The sequence below is a fragment of the Phaethon lepturus genome, unplaced genomic scaffold (assembly GCF_000687285.1).
Source record: "Phaethon lepturus isolate BGI_N335 unplaced genomic scaffold, ASM68728v1 scaffold40488, whole genome shotgun sequence".
Lineage (NCBI taxonomy): Eukaryota > Metazoa > Chordata > Aves > Phaethontiformes > Phaethontidae > Phaethon > Phaethon lepturus.
In genome coordinates this window covers 323-18,195 of record NW_010560538.1, presented here as the reverse complement: position 1 = coordinate 18,195, position 17,873 = coordinate 323, and the positions used below count along the sequence as shown (strand labels likewise).

Genomic DNA, 17,873 nt, shown 5'->3' with positions numbered 1-17,873 from the left:
CTTTTCCCCTACAATGGGAGCCTGAGTGCTTTTACTGTAGTGGCAACAAGCTACTGAACACATTTCTGACTATGCAGGATGCACTTATCTCCTCTTTGCAACTGTTGTCTTAATGGGCATCAAGAAAAATGTCTAAGCCACCAAGTCCATCAGTCTGGAACCTCTGGTGGATAGGATCTTGCTGTAGCCATCTCTGTCTCTGGGAGAGCTAGTAACTATCTGATAGTGGTTGTGGTTTGAACTAGCACCAGGCAAGGGTAGTTTGTAGAAAAAGAACCAGTATAGCAACACAAAAGTATGCAAATTTGGGGATCCTGGAGTATACCTACTGCTTTGTGCAATCAGGGAAGAGGTAGACCTAGCCACTGAGTAATGGTAACACATGCTTGATTCTTGAGAGCATTTAAGGAAAATGTGGAGGGATTCAAGAAGAAAGGTTGTGGTTCATCACACAGTGACTGCACTCAGGGAGATATGCTATCGTTGTGCATTTTCTGGATTAGTATAAACATCCTTACACACAGAGCTGTGATAAAGCAGGCCAGAAGCATGTACTGTCACTCACATGGTGATCTTCGCTGTGTCCTTGGTCCTGTTGCTGCAGAAAGTGATCTCAATGCTGGTGACTATGTTTCTTTTCTTCTGCAAGTGGAACTCAACCAGGCTGTGATGGACTGAGCAAGAGGCAAAGTATGTGGGAGTGAGGGCAGGTACTATTGGTTGGACCTACCCCTGCCAAAAGGTGGCCTCTAACACCTCATTCCCTGGCCCCAGGAGCAGAAAGAAGATCGGAGACACATAAGAAACAAACTAATCTCTGTGGTATGAGAGGCACAGTGGGCAGTTCTGCATAGTCCATAGTAAATAGTAAACAGACAGGCATTTTCACTACCCTTTACTTCAGTCCTGAAGCCAGGTGGCTGTCTTAATCCCTTGGCAAGGGCTTTATGGGGGAGATGTGCAGGGTTATTGCTCTTCAGCTGCGTATCTCAGACCATCTGGGACACAGCAGCTGATTCTGATGGGGATGGTGGGTTGTTTCTACCTGGCCTCCCCAGAGAATCTGCCTCATTTGGTCAGCCCCCTTCTGACTCGTTTTTTTCTCATTGCTACTTACCACAGAATGGAGCTGAGGGACTGGTCATTAGATAAACTTTCACTTCCTTGGGCAGCTTTCTCATGTTGACACCTGCCTGCTCCAGCAGGCCTGCAGGAGGAAAGCGAGCCAGTTCAGGAAAAGCCATGAATGACCCAGAACAGAAATGTAATTGGTCCCAATTCACCTCCACTCACCCCAACTCTGCTGCCCTGGAGGACAGACCTTTTCTTTATACCAGTGCAAATGAGAGCAAGCACAGACTTGTGGTGTCTGTTTGACAGGTTAACATCCCCTTAGAAAACCTGTTCTGGCTACCCCAGGTAATCATCATCACAATACCTCGTAGTGACTTTGTTTCATTCCTCTGCTAACAAACTTTGTCATCAGTTGCACCTCTGCAAAATGAGCAAGACTAAAGACTACCAAGTTAGGAAACTTAGTGCAGATGTAAATGACAATGCAAACATGAGGTGCTGGGAAATTGAATTTCCTGGTCAAGTGAGACCACTATAACTTGAGAACTCACCACTGGCTAACAGGCAATGTGGCTTGGTGCAATGGTGAAGGGGTGGCTGACCTGAGAGCATCTATACCAAAAAAGGCCTCTCCTTATAGTCCTCTGGTACCAGACTGCAAATAGCACCAGAGGATACTTCTTCTCCTTTTGCCACAGCCCAGTTTCAGAAGCCTAAAAGAAGCCACTATTACCTTCTCCCAGTCCGGGGAGTTCCTCTTTAGGGTGGCCATGGCAGGAATTTTTGAGAAGGAGGAGATACAGCAACAAGTGAGTGGTTTGTAGAAGAATGGGACTTCAAGCTTTGGCTAAAATTTCCAGCTGCTTCTCTAAACAAGACACTTTTTGAGCTAATTGTCCACTTGTTAGGTGATTCTGGAGAATCTCTTTCAACTCATTTGTGGGCCCTATGAAATGTTTAAAGATCAGAAATGTTCAAGATGTTGGTGTTCTACCTCGGGCAATATATGAGCTTTTAGAGCGTCTCTATAGAAGTCTGAAACTAAACAGCTTCTCACTATCCCCAAAGAGATCCAAAGCAAATCCTGCTCAGAGAAATCTGAACTGCATACTGTGCTCTGCACTGACACCTGTCAGGAATGTATTGTCATCTGCTCCAGGAAGGTCTCATGCTAGTACTGTACCTATTCTGGGACAGGAGAACAGGAAGGGGTCAACACAGTCCAGGCAATGACCATTTAAAAAATCTTGATGACTTGCACAAGGGAACGCCACCATCGGACATGAATATTTCAAGGCACTGACATAGAGATGTACTGCCCTCATGTGATCACAGATCAGATACTTGTAGCCTGCAAGAAAAAAATGCACCCAGAGAAAACCAGTCATGAGCCTTTCCATTGATTTCAGTCTTTCTGCATGTTCCCAAGGAACTGAGAGTCAAGAAACACTCTTAGTGATTCTGCAGCCATCCCCTTTCTATTAATGACGTTTTGCAGAGCATCTCTGTAACTACAAGCCCAGATCCCACTGCAAGAGAAGTTACGGAGAAAGTCAGAAGTGCTTCCCAGACTGAGTCCCCCAGAAGAGGGGACCACAGGGCTGCCATGTCTCTATCAGTTTGACATCGATAAGGCCCCAAGCTCTTTGCAAGGGGGTAGTATAGCTTTGACTCTCACCTGCAGTGGGACACCAGCTGTGGGAAGTGAGGTACCATAGGTGTCCCCTGTAACCTGACCCTCAATGCAGCTGGCTCATCCAGAACATATTTGAATATTTATCCACACTATTTAGTGTGTAAGGTCCTATTCTCTAGAAGGAAAAGGCAGTGATTGTACGAGCCACCTCTCTAAGTATAGACACAGCTTGCAGCATGGAAAACAAAAAGAAGCTTTTGCTAGTAGTACCCAAGAATCTTTCTAGCAAGAATATTTTCTTTGTTGATGCAAACTCTACTGATGCTAGGGTTTCAGCTCATACAAAAGTGTCACCAAAATCACATGTCTTTACAGTGATGCTACCAAGACACTTGCCCTGTATGTGACTAATTTCAGCTGCTTGTTGTACTGCTGAGAGCAGATGTGGGCCATGAATCCCTGCTGCCATGTGTCTTTGCAGATACATGTTGTCTTACTTTGATGTCTGCTCTGACTGTAGCAGGAGCTGGTTGCCTAACAGCATTTTCACAGGCTGCTAGATGGCCATGAAAGCCCTTTGCTTGGCCACAGAGTATTCTCACCTGCAGAGATGAATCGGGGACATCCTGGCTGATCTTTTCCTCCATTGACAAAGTAATCAATGTGGCCTACAGGAATCCGGATCCCGAAATCTGAAAGGAGGTGAAATGCCACTTCATTCTTATGCTTGGCTCTTTTATAGGCTTTACCCTACATGGTGTTTGACAGGCCCCAATAATTGGTTGAACATTAGTAGCGGTGGACCCAGCTCCACTGCTGGAGGCAGCAAGGACAGGTTTCCTGTTCTTACACACCTGCATTGTGCAGGTTTGCTGCAGGGAGCAGAGAGTGCTCCAGGCCCTGCCATCAAAATGACCAGGAACTGTGGCTTCATCAGTACCTCTGTGACTCAGTTTCTTGATTCTATATAAAGGAGAACAAAACTGACCACAACCTTAATGGGAGATTATGAGGCATGATGGAGCATTATGTTGGTAGACATTTTCATGATCTCCGGGAAAAAGTTGTGACTCAAAGGCACCATATTATTCTTTAGCACACATTCTGCCTATGGAGGCCCTGAGTGCTTTAGAAAAGTTACTCTGTTGTTGCACCAGCTCTTGGTTTGACTGTTACTTTCAATTGTCACTCAGTGGCACCTTTCTTATGTCAGGTGGGAAAAAGCAAAAGAGACCAGGCATGTAAATTCCTTTCAGGTGGTAAAAGCCATGCCAAGCTGATTCTGCATAAGATCACTCTGCTATAGCAGAGTTAAGGAAGAAATATTTGCTAGAAGATTGCCCTCTGTCTAATCTCCACCTGTCTGTTGCTGTGAAGTGCTCTGGGTATGGATACCTTCCAATGAATTAATCATTGAAGCCTATCTAACCAAGAAACTTTCTCAGAGTGAAACTGAACTCATGGTAATCTGGCGTAAAAGGGACAATGACCTACACGCTCGTTAGCAATAATGATGGCAGGAGGAACAGAAGCAGGATCGAAGAAGACGGAAGCCATCTTACTGTCAGCATCGGTATGAATCGCTTCCACGAAGAGGGCATCCCCAGGATCCAGGCGTTCCTCAGGGCTGGCTCTGGTGTACTTAGGGCCTGCGGGATCCAGGCCTGTAACAAAAACACCCCAACAACGAGTGCTCTTCAGGCCCTCTCTTTCTTACTTCTGGACCAGTTATTTTATCCAAAACTTTAAAAATGTTGCTAGGAAGAAGTGAGAAATTACTCCCAGGTCGCACTGTGATGCTCCAGAATGGTTTCTGTCCCCGCTAACTTCCACTACAGTTTCCTTACCTTGTCCTCCACTGTTCCACTCCCCTTTAGCAGTTTTGTACCTCAAGTTTCTAGGCTGTAAAGCCATGACTGAGCTTCAAATATCTCTGACAGAGTGGGTCCAGAGTGTCTTTTGGATTTGCGGTGAAAGAGAATCAAACTCCTAACACCTTCCCTAATCGTATTGTCATCCGTATTAGCACTGCAGTCTGACAAATGGCACTGAAGATCACCAGTTAGGGGATGAATTCAGCATCCCAGGCATTAACTGATCCAAGCATTACAAAGGTTTGATACTATCAAACGTCCTTAAAACAAAGAGGCTTCTGAGCCTTCTCCCCACAAATAAAATCAAGTGCTTAAGCAGCCAGCTGCTTTTTTGCCTAAAACTTGCTCCTGGAGCATCTTTTGGGGAGTCAAAGGAATACGGAAAATTATCCTTGGCAATACCAAGGAACAAGTTAAAGATCTTTTATCTGGGTGAGGTTTATTCTGTTCATTTTTCATAGAAAAGTAATCTCACAAGATTTTTTTCATTCCTCAGGCAACAACAATAGTTTAAGAAGCAGCTCTCCTCGACATGCCACTTAGCCTCAGAGCTGGCCAGTTTCACTGCCTTGGACTCAGTCCCATTAATTGTCTGTGGAGAAGGCAGTATCAACAACATACAAACTGATTGGAAAGAGGAAAAGGGAAAGAAGGAAAAAATTCTTCCCTACTCTTTCTAGAAATAAAAGCCAATAATGGGTCAAGCGGTCAGAAGAATTTACTGCTTTAATTTTTCTTCCATGTTCTTTAATCTTGACATATACAAAAGCTGAGAGGTTCCCCACCCACTTCTACAGACCAAATTTTCGTTAAAGGCTTTAAGAGATACTGAAAAGTGCTATTTGGTATAGCTTAAAGTTCTTCCTGAGGAGGGAAAACACCTAATATGAGCAGCAGTCAATTCCAGCACAGCTCTGAGGCAAGCATGTTTCTATACTCTATGCTCTATGCCTACTTCCTCCAAGCACAAACTGTATGAACTCCATTGCGATGTACAACCTCAGCAGCTAAGAAAACTACTCACTGAAGCTATACTGTATGCAACTGAATTCTTTCAGGCTTTTTCATTTCCTCTGCAAGTATTGAAACAAATTGCTCTTCAGCAATTTTGGATACGGGCTGTTCATTCTACTTCCTGTACCATTCGCTTTCTTGCACAGGGAAGTATCTGCAGGAATAGGCATAGGTTAAAGAAACTCACTTCACAAAAAAAAAAGTCTGCGCTGTGATCTCCAAGACTCACTCTGGTTTTCACACGTCTTTTTAGGTGACTGAAAACACTTCAGGAAATTATGGCTCTGGGATCAAATTCTTCTGTGCATGTATGCCTGTGTGTGAGGAGGCAGGAGATGACATCAGGCATATCTTGGGTCTAATTCCACCTGTCTTCAGGCTCCTAAATCTGAACTGAAACCTGCAATGCCCAGTGTGCCTATGAAATCACAGGACAATCAGGAGTGTAGAAAAAGGGTTGTCTTCTAGCAGAGTTAAAAATCAACCTACAGAGCTTTTATTACGTGTAGACAACATAAAGGGAGAGAGTCTCTGACTCTGAAGTTAATTATCACGGTTTCCTGGGAAAGTGTCTGCTATTATTCTGCTTATCTGAAGATTTTGCTGATCATAAAATCCTGGTGCAGGAGAGTGATTACTCCAAGTCCCTCCTAATGTAAACTTTGATTCACAGCTTGAAAAAGGGCCCATCTCCTTTTAAAAAATGCCTGTATTTCATGCCGTGTGGGTAGCTGTGACACATGAAGGCTGACGCAGGGCTGGACTGCCCTGCTGAGTGTGCAGTGAGACCCTCCTTGAGGATACCTCTGTGAGACAGACCAGCATAGGCTGAGGCAGACTTGAAGCTGTTGTCACTCTGATGGAGCCTTTTTGTCTCTTCCTTCTTGGTGGCATTTTCCTGCCTATCAAAATGAATCTCCATCCCTGGGGATTCCCAAAACTTGACAAGACCCTTGACAACCTGATCTGACTTAGGAGGCAGCCCTGCTTTGGTGGGGGGAGTGGCCGACTAGAGACCCTCCAAGGTCCCTTCTTACGTAAATCATTCTGTGACTCTATTCAAACTCCATGCCAAAAGGCTGACAAGGCCCTGAGTGAACCCAAAAGCTCTAAATGCCATGATCAGCTTCTAACCAATCTTTCTTTGTAATTCCCCCACTGCAACCTCTTCCTCACACTCAGGAATCAGGCTCTTTGTGTTTAAGGTCACCTCTGATTTGGTACAACTGGGTGACCTGAGACCAGTCTACTGTGAAAACAGCTGACTTGTGGGAGAGAACAGCAAGAAGCCTTATCTGGGGCTTCCCAACATTGGTTGAGGCTCTTGCCTTTGGTCCTTGCCTGAGCTGTGTTGTAGGGATGCCATGCCTAGCCCTGTATTTTGCTGGTTCTGCTTTTATCTTGCTGACTTGACTTCCTGGGTCAACCTTGGGCTTGCCTCATCACTACAGACTTGCCTGGCCATCGCTGGACTGTGGATGACCCTCGTTCCTGTCACTGGACCTGCCCTGCTCTTCTTGCCCAGATATGGTAGGACTGAGTCCCTTGTGAATGAGGCCACTGCCCCTGCCTACCTTGTTGTCACCCTTGGCTCTCAGCTCACTTTTTCCTGCAGAGCAGCTCACTCCTGCTGCTGCTCCACAATGACATGCATTGTGGGCTTTAATTTTAAGAACCACAGAAGTATACATGCTATAAAGTGGAAGCAAAGCATGTGAGTGTTGTGGGGTTTCATTAGTCATGAGGCCTCATATTCTTTTAAGCTGGCACCAGTTTGAAGAGTGGAGCAGAGGCAGAAGGACCCTTTTGCAAATACATGCATTCTTTTGGCATTGTGGAGGTGACTGATGGCTGGAAAGGCACTGTCAGGCTCTTCTGAAACTAGGAAGGAGGCCGTAAGCTTGGATCTAATGAGCCCTTATGCAATTAAAAGATCACTATGGATGACTCCCCTTCCTTGCTCTTTCATTCTCTCCCTTGAAGAGCAGGTGAGGACCCAAGACTCAGTTTTATGATACCTGTGATCCGTCCCAGCTGACCGCCATGGAAGTGCCCCACCAGGCCCCCGACATGCGCTCCAAGGCTTACCCCAATGATGTGGATTGATGTCCCTGAGACTCCCAGGGCCTGCAGATTGATGATAATATAAATTAATGTTGCTGTAGCAGGAAGGTGAAATACCCTGTCTCAGCCCATGCAGAAGTTAGAGTTGCCTTGTAACTCCTCTAATATAGGATTGCTTTTGAGGTGTATGGTGGAGAACCAAACAGATGTGGGAGTGATAGGTATTGCCCTTTCTTCAGGTCTACAGATGCAAACCCAACCCTAACCAAGTTGGTCAGATACTCATATTTGTAACTACATAGCCTGTAGCTTCTCCTTCCACAGCTTGCTTCAGACTGAATTTCACCCTCTCAGCTGACTGACCCATGTTCACCATGTGAATAATCTTTTTCTCAGTAAAGCAGAGGAAATTTTCTTTCACGTCTATACAACCATTGTACCAATATCCAGATTAGTATTTGAAGATTATATTTTCAGTGATTAGGGATGAAATCATGGGCTGAGCTGCCAGGTAAACCACAGCCACTTAGATGTGATGTAAGGTGACCCCATCCAAAGGAATCCAGCTTCCTGCTGGCTGGTCTGCATGATGCAGGGTCATAAAGTAGGAGGGCATACAGTGCATGAGAGCATGGGGGCAAGAGGAAAAATCCTGACTTTGAAATGTATGAGACCATATCCTGGAGCAGTATTGGGTCTTATGGGAAGACAAATACACCATCTGTGGTGTAGTGCTCCCAGAGAGGCAGGACAGAAAAAGTCCTTAAGTAGCTGAACTAGAGCTCAGCACAGACAAAGAGTGGTGGGGACACTGTCCAACTCAGTCATTTGTGTACTGTATGACCTACTCAGGAATGAGGGGTGACAGTGCTCTCCCCACTCCCCTCCCCAAAGCTGCCCTCCCATCCTGCTAACGATGTAGCGGCTCCAAGGGTTGCCATATTTCTGGATAGGAATGTGTGGCTGTGCACATGTGATGCATACCCAGGAACTCCCATGCTGTGCAGCCTGGGTCTGCAGTGCAACCACCACACCGAGAGTTTACGCATAGCTGGTTAACACAAAAATGTATCGCCCTCATTGCATAATTGTTCAGCTGTGCTGTGCACGAACAAACCGGGACACATCTGGGGATTACCAGCTACTGGGAAGTACATCTGAAGCCCAAAGCAAATATAAAATAGCCTCAAATCCCACCCTCTCCAGCTCCCTGGGCAAAATTTCCAGGCAGAAGAAGATGACCGTCCAGTGAAGCATGGACCTGAGAAAACCAAAGATATCCTTCAGGTTTGTCCTGGGCTGGAGAGGCAGCTGACAAAGGGGTTGTTTTTCCAGAAAATGTCAAAACTCAAGACAAAAAAGAAAAACAGTGTCATGCTCAAGTTTGGACTAAGAGAGAGTGAAAAAAAGAAATCTCTTTAGTGCTACACAGTGATCACTCTGGAATAAAAAGACAGCTTGTCCAGCTCCTGGGGACAGCAGGTTGGGAGCAATTCTCTGGATTGTTTGCAATTATGTTCTCTGGCCATGCTCCCCCCCACTGGAAATGCACAGTAGCTTACCAGGAGCTTGCTGATGAATTGTGAGATGGAGAGGGCCAGCTGTGTGACATTTTCAACTGCAGAGGGATAGGCTCCTGTAGACCCATAAACCCAGTCTACTGCGATCACGTTCACCTGGTTTGTGTGCAGTATGGCATGGACAAGCCCTTCAATCCAGGAAGGTTTAGTACCCAAAGCCCTGTGGAGTCACCAGAAACAAATGTTAGATGACTTCCAAAGTAGGGCATGTGCCAATATGTTGTTCACTGGTGATGGAGCTTCACATGTCTCAGAAGAGGCTGCTAGACAGTTGCTGAAAGTTTCTTCTGGTGCCAGATACCCACACTTCACATTTCTTTGCGGTGGTGTAACAACACTTTCCAGAACGGGCTGATTCAGAAGAAAACTAGGTATTTTAATGAATCAGATGAGATAACATTTGCAGGGCTCAGGCTGAGATCTTAGTGGTCCTTGCTGTGGTGCTTCAGTTAGCCACCACAGAGCCCATCTGGAGTAAGTAAGTGAGCTGATAAGGAACACCTGGATTCTGCCCTGCTACCAACTGGCAGGGAAGTCCTTAGTCAAATCACCCAGTCTTTCACTGCTACATTTCCTCATCTGTAGACAATTAAAAGAAAATTCTATACCCAAGAATTCAAGGAAAACTGAGGAGCTGTGTTCTACCCACTTCCCCTAATATTAGCTGGTGTGGGGTGTGCCTCACATGAGGGCAACAGCTGGTTTTCTGAAAAGATCTCGCAACATCTTCTGTGGTTTCATCCTGGTCTTCTATGTGCTTTCCATTCACGCTTTTGTGCATCAAAAAAAATAATGTTACAGGGTCATACCTGGCTGAAAAATTACACAGCTTGCAGGATGGTGACAGCTTAAAAAAAACTCTGACTCAAATCCCTACAGTTTCAAGAATAGAAGTATAATGTATCTGGTGGGGCTCCTAAATGGCTCACTAATCCAGGCAGTTGATGAATCAGGACATGAGCTCCAAGAAGACAATTTAAAGGGCCAAGAATCTTGAAGAAAGGACTTTTTAAATGAAAAGTTGAAAGAAGGAAAGAAAAGAGATAAAAGAGGAGAGAGCAAGAAAGATAATATCCTAACTTTTTTTAGGCTCCCAAAAATGTGAAACACATACAAAATAGGCAGCTGGTTACAAACTAAAGGACGTCAAGTTGTGTTGTAATGAGGGTTTGTTAGCAGCATTTCCTATGCCTCTGGCCCTGACCCACCAACAGTCTCCCAGAGAATTCCTAGGTCTGGTTTTGGGCTGAGCACTCCAGACTCTGTTCATAGAAGGTGTTTTGCATGCAGCCACTCTTCTGGGGAGACTAGGGTCACAAGAGCAGGGGGTTTCTGTGCCAGTCCCAACCAGTGCTTGGGAATGCCCCAGCAGCGTTTAATGTACCAGTAAAAACTTAGTCACAGCATTCTTTCTCTCACCTGAAGCCATGGATTATGATCTTGGTTTCCAGGCTGCTGTTGAAGCTGGAGTTCTTGATGCCATCATCAGCTAAAATAAGCTTGCCACAGCTGGGGCTTGAGGAGGTGAAGAGAAGAAACTGGACCTTAAGTTTACTGCCCCGTAGGAAATTTGCTGTCTGGAAGTCAGTGCAGTGGTGCCCTGAGAGTCTGTCTGTATTCCCTGCAATGAGAGAGAGTGAATAGCACATTTAGTCTGCATCTGTGCAATGGAAAAAAAGCTCATTCTAATTCATTAGAAAATGAAGGTAGCAATCTCGCTTCTATTGATAAAGATTAAAAAGGTAGAACATAAATGAAAATCAGCCTGTTCTGTAAACTTTATCTGGCTGATAAAGTTGTTTCTGTCCTTTAATGGAATTCCAGCACTAGCTGGGGAAGATAACCGTGGATGCCATGGTAGTTTTGACTTCTGAGAGTTGTTTGACTGAGATGTGAATGACATTCTGTTGTTTGGTTTTTTTTCCAAATTGGCCACACATGCCAGCTACTAAGTACATTTATGAGCTGGCTATTAGACCTTTAAAAAAATGGTAGTCACCACTGAATGGGGATATTTCTACTCGAATTCTTGTAGGCTTAGTAGAAGCTACAAGTCCAAATGACAATTGTATCAAAAATCCAGAAACAAATATGAGAATGATGATGACAAAATGTGTCAATGATAATTTCCCGATTGATTCATTTACTGTATGAAAAGGCTTTATGGGAAGGAAAAGGCAGCTACTGGAAGGCACTTTGATCTAGGCAGGAAAAAAAACCCTCAAACCTGTAGCTAGTAAAAAACTGAGAAAATTTAAGCTAGAAAGCAAGCACAGAAGTTTAGCAGTATGTATGGCTAGCAGTATCTATAGCTAGGTTACCCACAGAAGAGCTGGATTCTCCATCTTCCGTCATTTCAGAGGGCTGGCTGCTATTTTGGAAAGCTTGTTGAAGGTAAAATGTTGGATTTACTGAAGGACTAATGGGGTGAAATTTATTAACCTGTGATGAGCAGAAAGCCAAATACTTGATTAAATGATCCTTCTGACCTAAAAAGTGTTGCTTTATAAACTGATATAGTTGCATCCTGCTGCAATGACAATGCATGCACCTTCCCCTTTCTGGACTGGAGGAAGCGAAACAACCTTGAATCTGCAGGGAAAATACAATAAAAATTTTAAAAAATTTAAAATCAAACAACCAGTTTTCTAACTGCTGGCTGTTCCCATAGAAGATACTTTAAGTAGCTAGGCTGAATGTGGCCTAAGGGTCAGCACAAAGAACTGGGATTCAACATTCAGATTCCCCCTTGTGGGATGTGACTATCCCTTACCGTTGTTTATTGTATTACCTATGTATTCAGTACATAGGTCTTCCTATGTACTGAAGGCAAGAGAGAAAGAGATGTTCTCTGAGATCAATTCAGAAAAGCCACAGCTCATGAGCCAGCTTAACCAGCAAGGACAGGTTCCACGCAAGCACAGTGCATGTCAGAAATGGTGTAAGACAAGGGGGATCGTGAGTAAAGGCAGGAGGTGCACTGCTGTGAGGCTGCAGGTGATGTGAGACTGTAGTGATAGTCACAAAAGCAGTTTTCCTTGACAGTACAATTAAAGAAAGAAATGGAAGTGTGGCATCTGTTTATTTTCTCTCAGCTACTGCAGATTACACTTGCAGGAGTGTAAGTGCTCCTTTCAAAGCAGCAGAAGCCAGTGCCAGCGGTCAAGTGGTCCCTTTTCTGCTTCGTTACACTCCAGGACAAACCTGGATCATTCTTTTAAATCGGGTTAGTGGAATTAAATCACTGAGACTGATTGAATCAAAGCATGGGAAAAGAAAGGACCATTCTTGCACTACTCTTTCTCCTGGCATCTAACTAGATTATAGCAAGGACCTCTTGACACACAGGTTGCTTAGGGAGAATTGAATTCAGATCCTTCTACGTAAAACCTTCAATCCCTTGCTAAGCACTCTTGTCTCTCTTACCTGTTTGAGCTGAGCTGAGCAGCAAGGGGACAGCAAGAACAATGAGCGGCATTCTCTTCAGATCCTCAACCATTTTCCTGTTAGTCCACTAGAAGTACAAGGATTGTCCAGGAAAAACAGCCATGGTGGGTTGCTCGATCAGTTTGGCTCTGTTAATGATAAACCAACCTTGTGCTCTTTTGGGAAAAAAGGGTAGGGGCAATCACCTCTGCTCTTGTTTGACCATTAGCCAAAGTCTGTGTCAGCAGAGAGCTTCAGTGATGTTTTGGTTAAAAAAGATGCTGACACTCCTTTCCTCCCTACTTCCATTTCCTGAAGGCAAACTTCTCGCTTCAGAAATCAGCTAGTGAAACCAGTCCCAGCAAGTGACAGTTACAGTGCTTGCCACCTAGATCTGTCTGCCAAATTCTGTCTGGGGACACTGATTTGTCACAAGGCTTTACAGTAAGTCCATGCCAGGAAGATTCATACCAGCCTTGCATCTGTGTATTTTCCTATCGCATTGCTGTCTCTTTCCTGTATTTCTACTTTTGGTCAGATTCCTGTAACTGCCAAAAGAAGGCAAAGCAATTGATGACTTCTGAAAAGTGAGGGGAAAGACAGGTTAAAATGTAACTGGTGGCCATATCTCTGTAATACGCTCACACCATGCAGTTCTTAGGATGGGGACACTCTTCACTTTTCCTTTGGAGACTGCATTTCAGATACTACAAGAAATAAAAGGATGATCTCAGTCATGCACCAGTATCATAAGCATGCGAATACTTCAAACAGATCTTTGAATAAAAATTTATACTCCTTTGGTGTGAACAGATGGAGAAGCATAAGCGCACAACCAAACGTGTAACCAGGAGTCACACGACATTCATGAGATAGCAGTACCATCTCCCCGGCTGCGTTAGACTTTCAGGTAAGGGCACACCTGTTTCCTTAGTCTCATCGGTGTGCGTTGGTCCTTCTCGCAGACGAACAGGCAGCTTTACCCTTGACTGTGTTAAATGGCAAGAAGTGTACGGAGGAAAGGAGAGATCCCTGTCCAGGCATTATTTTACAGCTGCTTTATTTGAACAACAAAATGAAGAAATTGCTTCAGTCTGATTAGAAGGATGACCAAAGACCTTTGCAAAAGCATCAGACATTACCTTCCTTTACAGTTATTGGCAGTAGCAGTCATTTCCTTACCCAAGTTCGCTCCAGCCAAAGGCTTTGGGGCTGTTTTAGGCAGAAGATCTTTTTTTATTTCCAAGTCACTCCTGAGAGAAATTTCTCCATTTCTCACAGGGAAGTTAGGCAGCATCAGCTGCCTGGCCTGGAGGGCTACTGAAGCCCTGCCCTATCTACATCCTCCAAGACACATATACAGATACATTCTGATCCTGAAATACTTGGCTCCGTGATCAAGCTGGCTTATTGTCAGAGAAGTAGGTTCTTAGTGTCTCTTCAAATATGTGATTGACTTTGTCAACCCAATCAATTTTCCAGGATTGAAAGCTGCAGTACGAATACCCAACTCCTGGCTTCCAGCCCACTCTTCATCTTTCCAACCTCAGCACTAGACTCATGTTAATTCACAGATTATAAGATAAAAGCCCATAGACTGCAACGAGCCCACTCCTTCTTCATTACACCCACAAATTCCACTGATCTGGATAACCTCTCAAGAAGGAAGGAAATAAACTTGTGAAATCATACCAATAGGCAGTGACATTTCCATACAACCCTCCAGGGCAACAGTGTAATTGTGAAAATGACAAATTTCTTAGAGGAAAACAAATTGGAGCACCTAAAAAAAAACCCTAGCAAACACTTCTTTCCATTTTTTATTTAAAATTATGGTAATATGTTCTACTTTTTGTAGCAGCATGCAACTGTTACTCTTTGCCAAGTTCCATGGAAATTTTGAAATGCTATCTAATATAAGGCAGCCATCAGTATTACAGCCTTAGAGTAAAACAAACCTGTGGCCAAAACGTGCAGATCTGGTTTAGTTTTGCACTGCTATGTGTATTTGCAGAGTTGTTAAACAAGATCCTGGTATGCTGAGGGAAAAAAAAAGTTTTCATGAAGGTGAAAATTCTGTTTCCTGAGCAGTTTTTTTTCTGTAATCTCAGATTTAGTAACTCCAAGAAATTTTTTAGTATATCAATCAGCACACTGTGATGGTCCCTCATGCAAACAGCGAAAGACACTCACTTCTTCTTTAAAATGCTTTTACCAGTAAAACTATTTTGGTATGAAGGGTTTTCTTTTTTTTTTTTGTTTGTGAACTTAATTACTTAGTAACTACACTTATATTAGTTCAGAAACTTAATGTTGGTGCCACTCATTTTACTTCCCAATGGGAGTGATTACAATGGCAATGGGAACACTGTTGCAAAGACTTTCGATCCACATTAGATTTCTTTTAACAGTTCCTTACAGCGTACGATCACAAAGCATGGTGTGATTCACTTGAGAATGAGTCAGAGATATTGAAAGAAAACAAACTTGATGTAATGCACAAATTCTTTTGATGAAAAAAACCCGAAAAAAAATCCTGCTGTCAGCACATTCAAGCAAATGCTGAAAGTGCCCAACTCAGCTGCAAATGTCATCTCCCCACCCACAAAGCAACAGCTGGCAGAGGCATATAAGCACTGCAAATGCAGTCCAGTAGTCAAGTGGAAACCTGATTACAGGAAAATTCACTTAGACTGAAAACTGTTCATTGATACCAGAAACAATGACGTCAGAGTAGCAGTGCGGGACCTTGGGGGAAATCAAGTGTGCATTAACCAAATGACGACTATTTAAAACCACTCCCTGTGGTCTTTGCTTTTGAGGGAGGGCAGGAAATACACGCAGAGCTTAGCTCGCTGTACATTAAGGCCTGGATCCACCCTACTGCTAGAATACTTGATATCACAGCTCCTCATTTTCTGTCCTTTGCTTGTGAAGTAGAAACCATGGCTTTATGTTAAGCACCTAGGCTCCTATGTATTGTTCCCAGGATTGACAGAGGAACTGGGTTTAGTTCTCACCTCAGCAAAAGGCGATTCAAACTGCTGACTTTCAGAAGAGTGTCCTATGAGATGGCAGGAATAAAACATTAAAGATTGACTTGACAACTGAGGAAAGGAAAACATGGGCAAGTCAGACTGGGTACTCAGTCAGGAACGGAGGAAAACCAGTCATTTTCTTGAGTCTTTCATGAGTGCTTTATGGACCGTCTACATATTATGAATGTGTAAGTATGCACAATAAGGGAGAATGCAGCCTTGCCATGCATCCCCGTAGTCTCCCAGAAACAGAGGATCCTAGGTTTCCTAGAGAGGGCACCAGCCACCAGGCTGAAGTTTCTCTCTCACTTTCTCTGCCTCGTGAATCCTTAATCATCCTCTACAACACGGAGCAGCTCAGTAGGAAGAATTTGTCCCTGCACTAAGTGCCATGTGGTTCCACCCTAAAATAATCTGTTTCTAAGTGAAAGTGTCAGTCCTTGCTTCACTTTTCTCTCTGCTAACCCCAAAGACCTCACAACCTACAGGAAAGCTGTGGTGTGCAAGGTGGGATGTGGCATCCTCCCAGCAACAAGGTTTAATCCAAAGTCTCTGACATCTTGGGAGGACATTTTACCTGACAAGGGGACTAGTCAGCAGCAGAGAACAGCTGCTCCTGCCACCAGGATACGGCAGGAAGATGGCCATGTCACATTTCTGGTGTAAACACTACGGCTTGGAGGCTTTACAGGGTAGGGAGCTCCCTTTGACACTTGACAGAGCTTGAGAGAGGAGGGGAAAAGAGAATGGAGGGACAGAAAGGCTTGTTGTGGGTTTCTGCCTCTGAGCAAAAGGAATTCATGAGATGGGGCTGACTCCATGTGGAAGCCAGTTATGTGTCATGTGAGTAAGCATGTCATTCCAACATAGCTACGAAGAATGGATCAGTATTATTCTGATTTTGTAAGAACCGAACAAGACAGCATTGCTCAGCTCAAGATGCAGTGTCATTCTAGCTCATGCTGCACCCTGCAGCAATGAGATAAAGGAGCTTACAGTGACTCCTAGAAGGAGGGGAAAAAAAACACTCAGTGTTGGAACGTTTTCAGTGTTGATTTTGGAAGGTCCTGAGGTTAGAGATCTCCATGGTAGCCAATTTTTTTTTTTTCTTCTGAACCACTATGGGCACTATTGTGTGAAGAGCAGAGCTGAGGTTGCTCCAAGTGGTGGTGAATAGCCCAACACAGCTGCTTGGCAGTGAGCATGTGGGCCAAGTGCACCAGGAGAGAGGCACCTGAGGGCTGAACCTGCAGTGAGAGCCTTCCCACTGCGAGTGGAATGCAGGTGAAGGAGGATGAAGTATCCACTCACAGCAACTCACTGCTGTGAGAGGAAAGCTGGCTCCCGGCGGCCACTGCAGTATTTGTTAGAGAAGAGATTTTTCAATAGCTTCTGAGCATTTATGTTTCCCAAACTGTTGTGGTATTTTGCTTTTCTTCCTCAAAAACTCTGTTAGAGGCTAGTCACCCACGAAAGGGAATGTAAGTTTGTGAATGGGCTTCTGAGCAGCTGGTGTCGAAGGAAACCCCTAGAAGTCAGAGCTGGTTTCTGTTTTATTTTTTTCCTTCACTCAGGCAGAAGGATCACCCCCAGAGAGGCCAACTCAGCCTTGGCTGACATGAGTGAGTGTGGCCAGGCTTGGCCTTGAGCCCACCCCTCAAGCAGAGACGTTGCCAGGTGTCCCCCAAAGGAAACAGTGGGCATTTTGAGAACCATTGGTGTCAAACACCAGGTTTGACATACACTAAGTTTAGATGACTGCCATTTTCTGAGATGGCGAGCTGCATGTTACCTGCTGAAATGTGTTTCCTCTGTGGGGCTCCCTCTCCACATTAAATTATTTATTTTCAGTTTTTCAATTAGCAGGGCTGAAACTTCCCCACTGTAAGCGCAACGCAACAATTTCTGCCACCGGAAATTCTTAATGCTTCTTAATACTGAGTATGTGTTCTTATTTGTGTAAGGGGCTTGTACAGGGTATTTAGAAAGGATTTCTCTCCCTCTTTTTTGAGATCTCATATATTGAAAAACTGTTGAGGTTTCAAGAGCCACTATGTTTTAGAAAGACCTCCTAAAGACATCTTAATTCCCAATTCCCCTTGAGATTGTGGCGCTGCACCCCACGAACCAGAAACCCCCGACGGCGGCCTCACCCCAGCTCTTCTCT

At 44.4% G+C, this 17,873-nt stretch overlaps 1 protein-coding gene across 1 annotated transcript in view; it reads right to left on the bottom strand.

The window, feature by feature from the left end:
- Positions 1-12,741, bottom strand: part of PLA1A (phospholipase A1 member A) — a 17,259-nt gene extending 4,518 nt beyond the window's left edge. The window contains exons 1-9 of the mRNA XM_010293701.1: positions 12,669-12,741; positions 10,662-10,863; positions 9,225-9,402; positions 7,617-7,725; positions 4,273-4,374; positions 3,313-3,402; positions 2,258-2,425; positions 1,118-1,207; positions 566-674 (exon numbers count right to left, since the gene is read on the bottom strand). Of these exons, the coding sequence (XP_010292003.1) occupies positions 566-674; positions 1,118-1,207; positions 2,258-2,425; positions 3,313-3,402; positions 4,273-4,374; positions 7,617-7,725; positions 9,225-9,402; positions 10,662-10,863; positions 12,669-12,741 (1,121 nt within the window). The remainder of the gene's footprint in view (positions 1-565; positions 675-1,117; positions 1,208-2,257; positions 2,426-3,312; positions 3,403-4,272; positions 4,375-7,616; positions 7,726-9,224; positions 9,403-10,661; positions 10,864-12,668) is intronic.
- Positions 12,742-17,873: the final 5,132 nt, after the last annotated feature.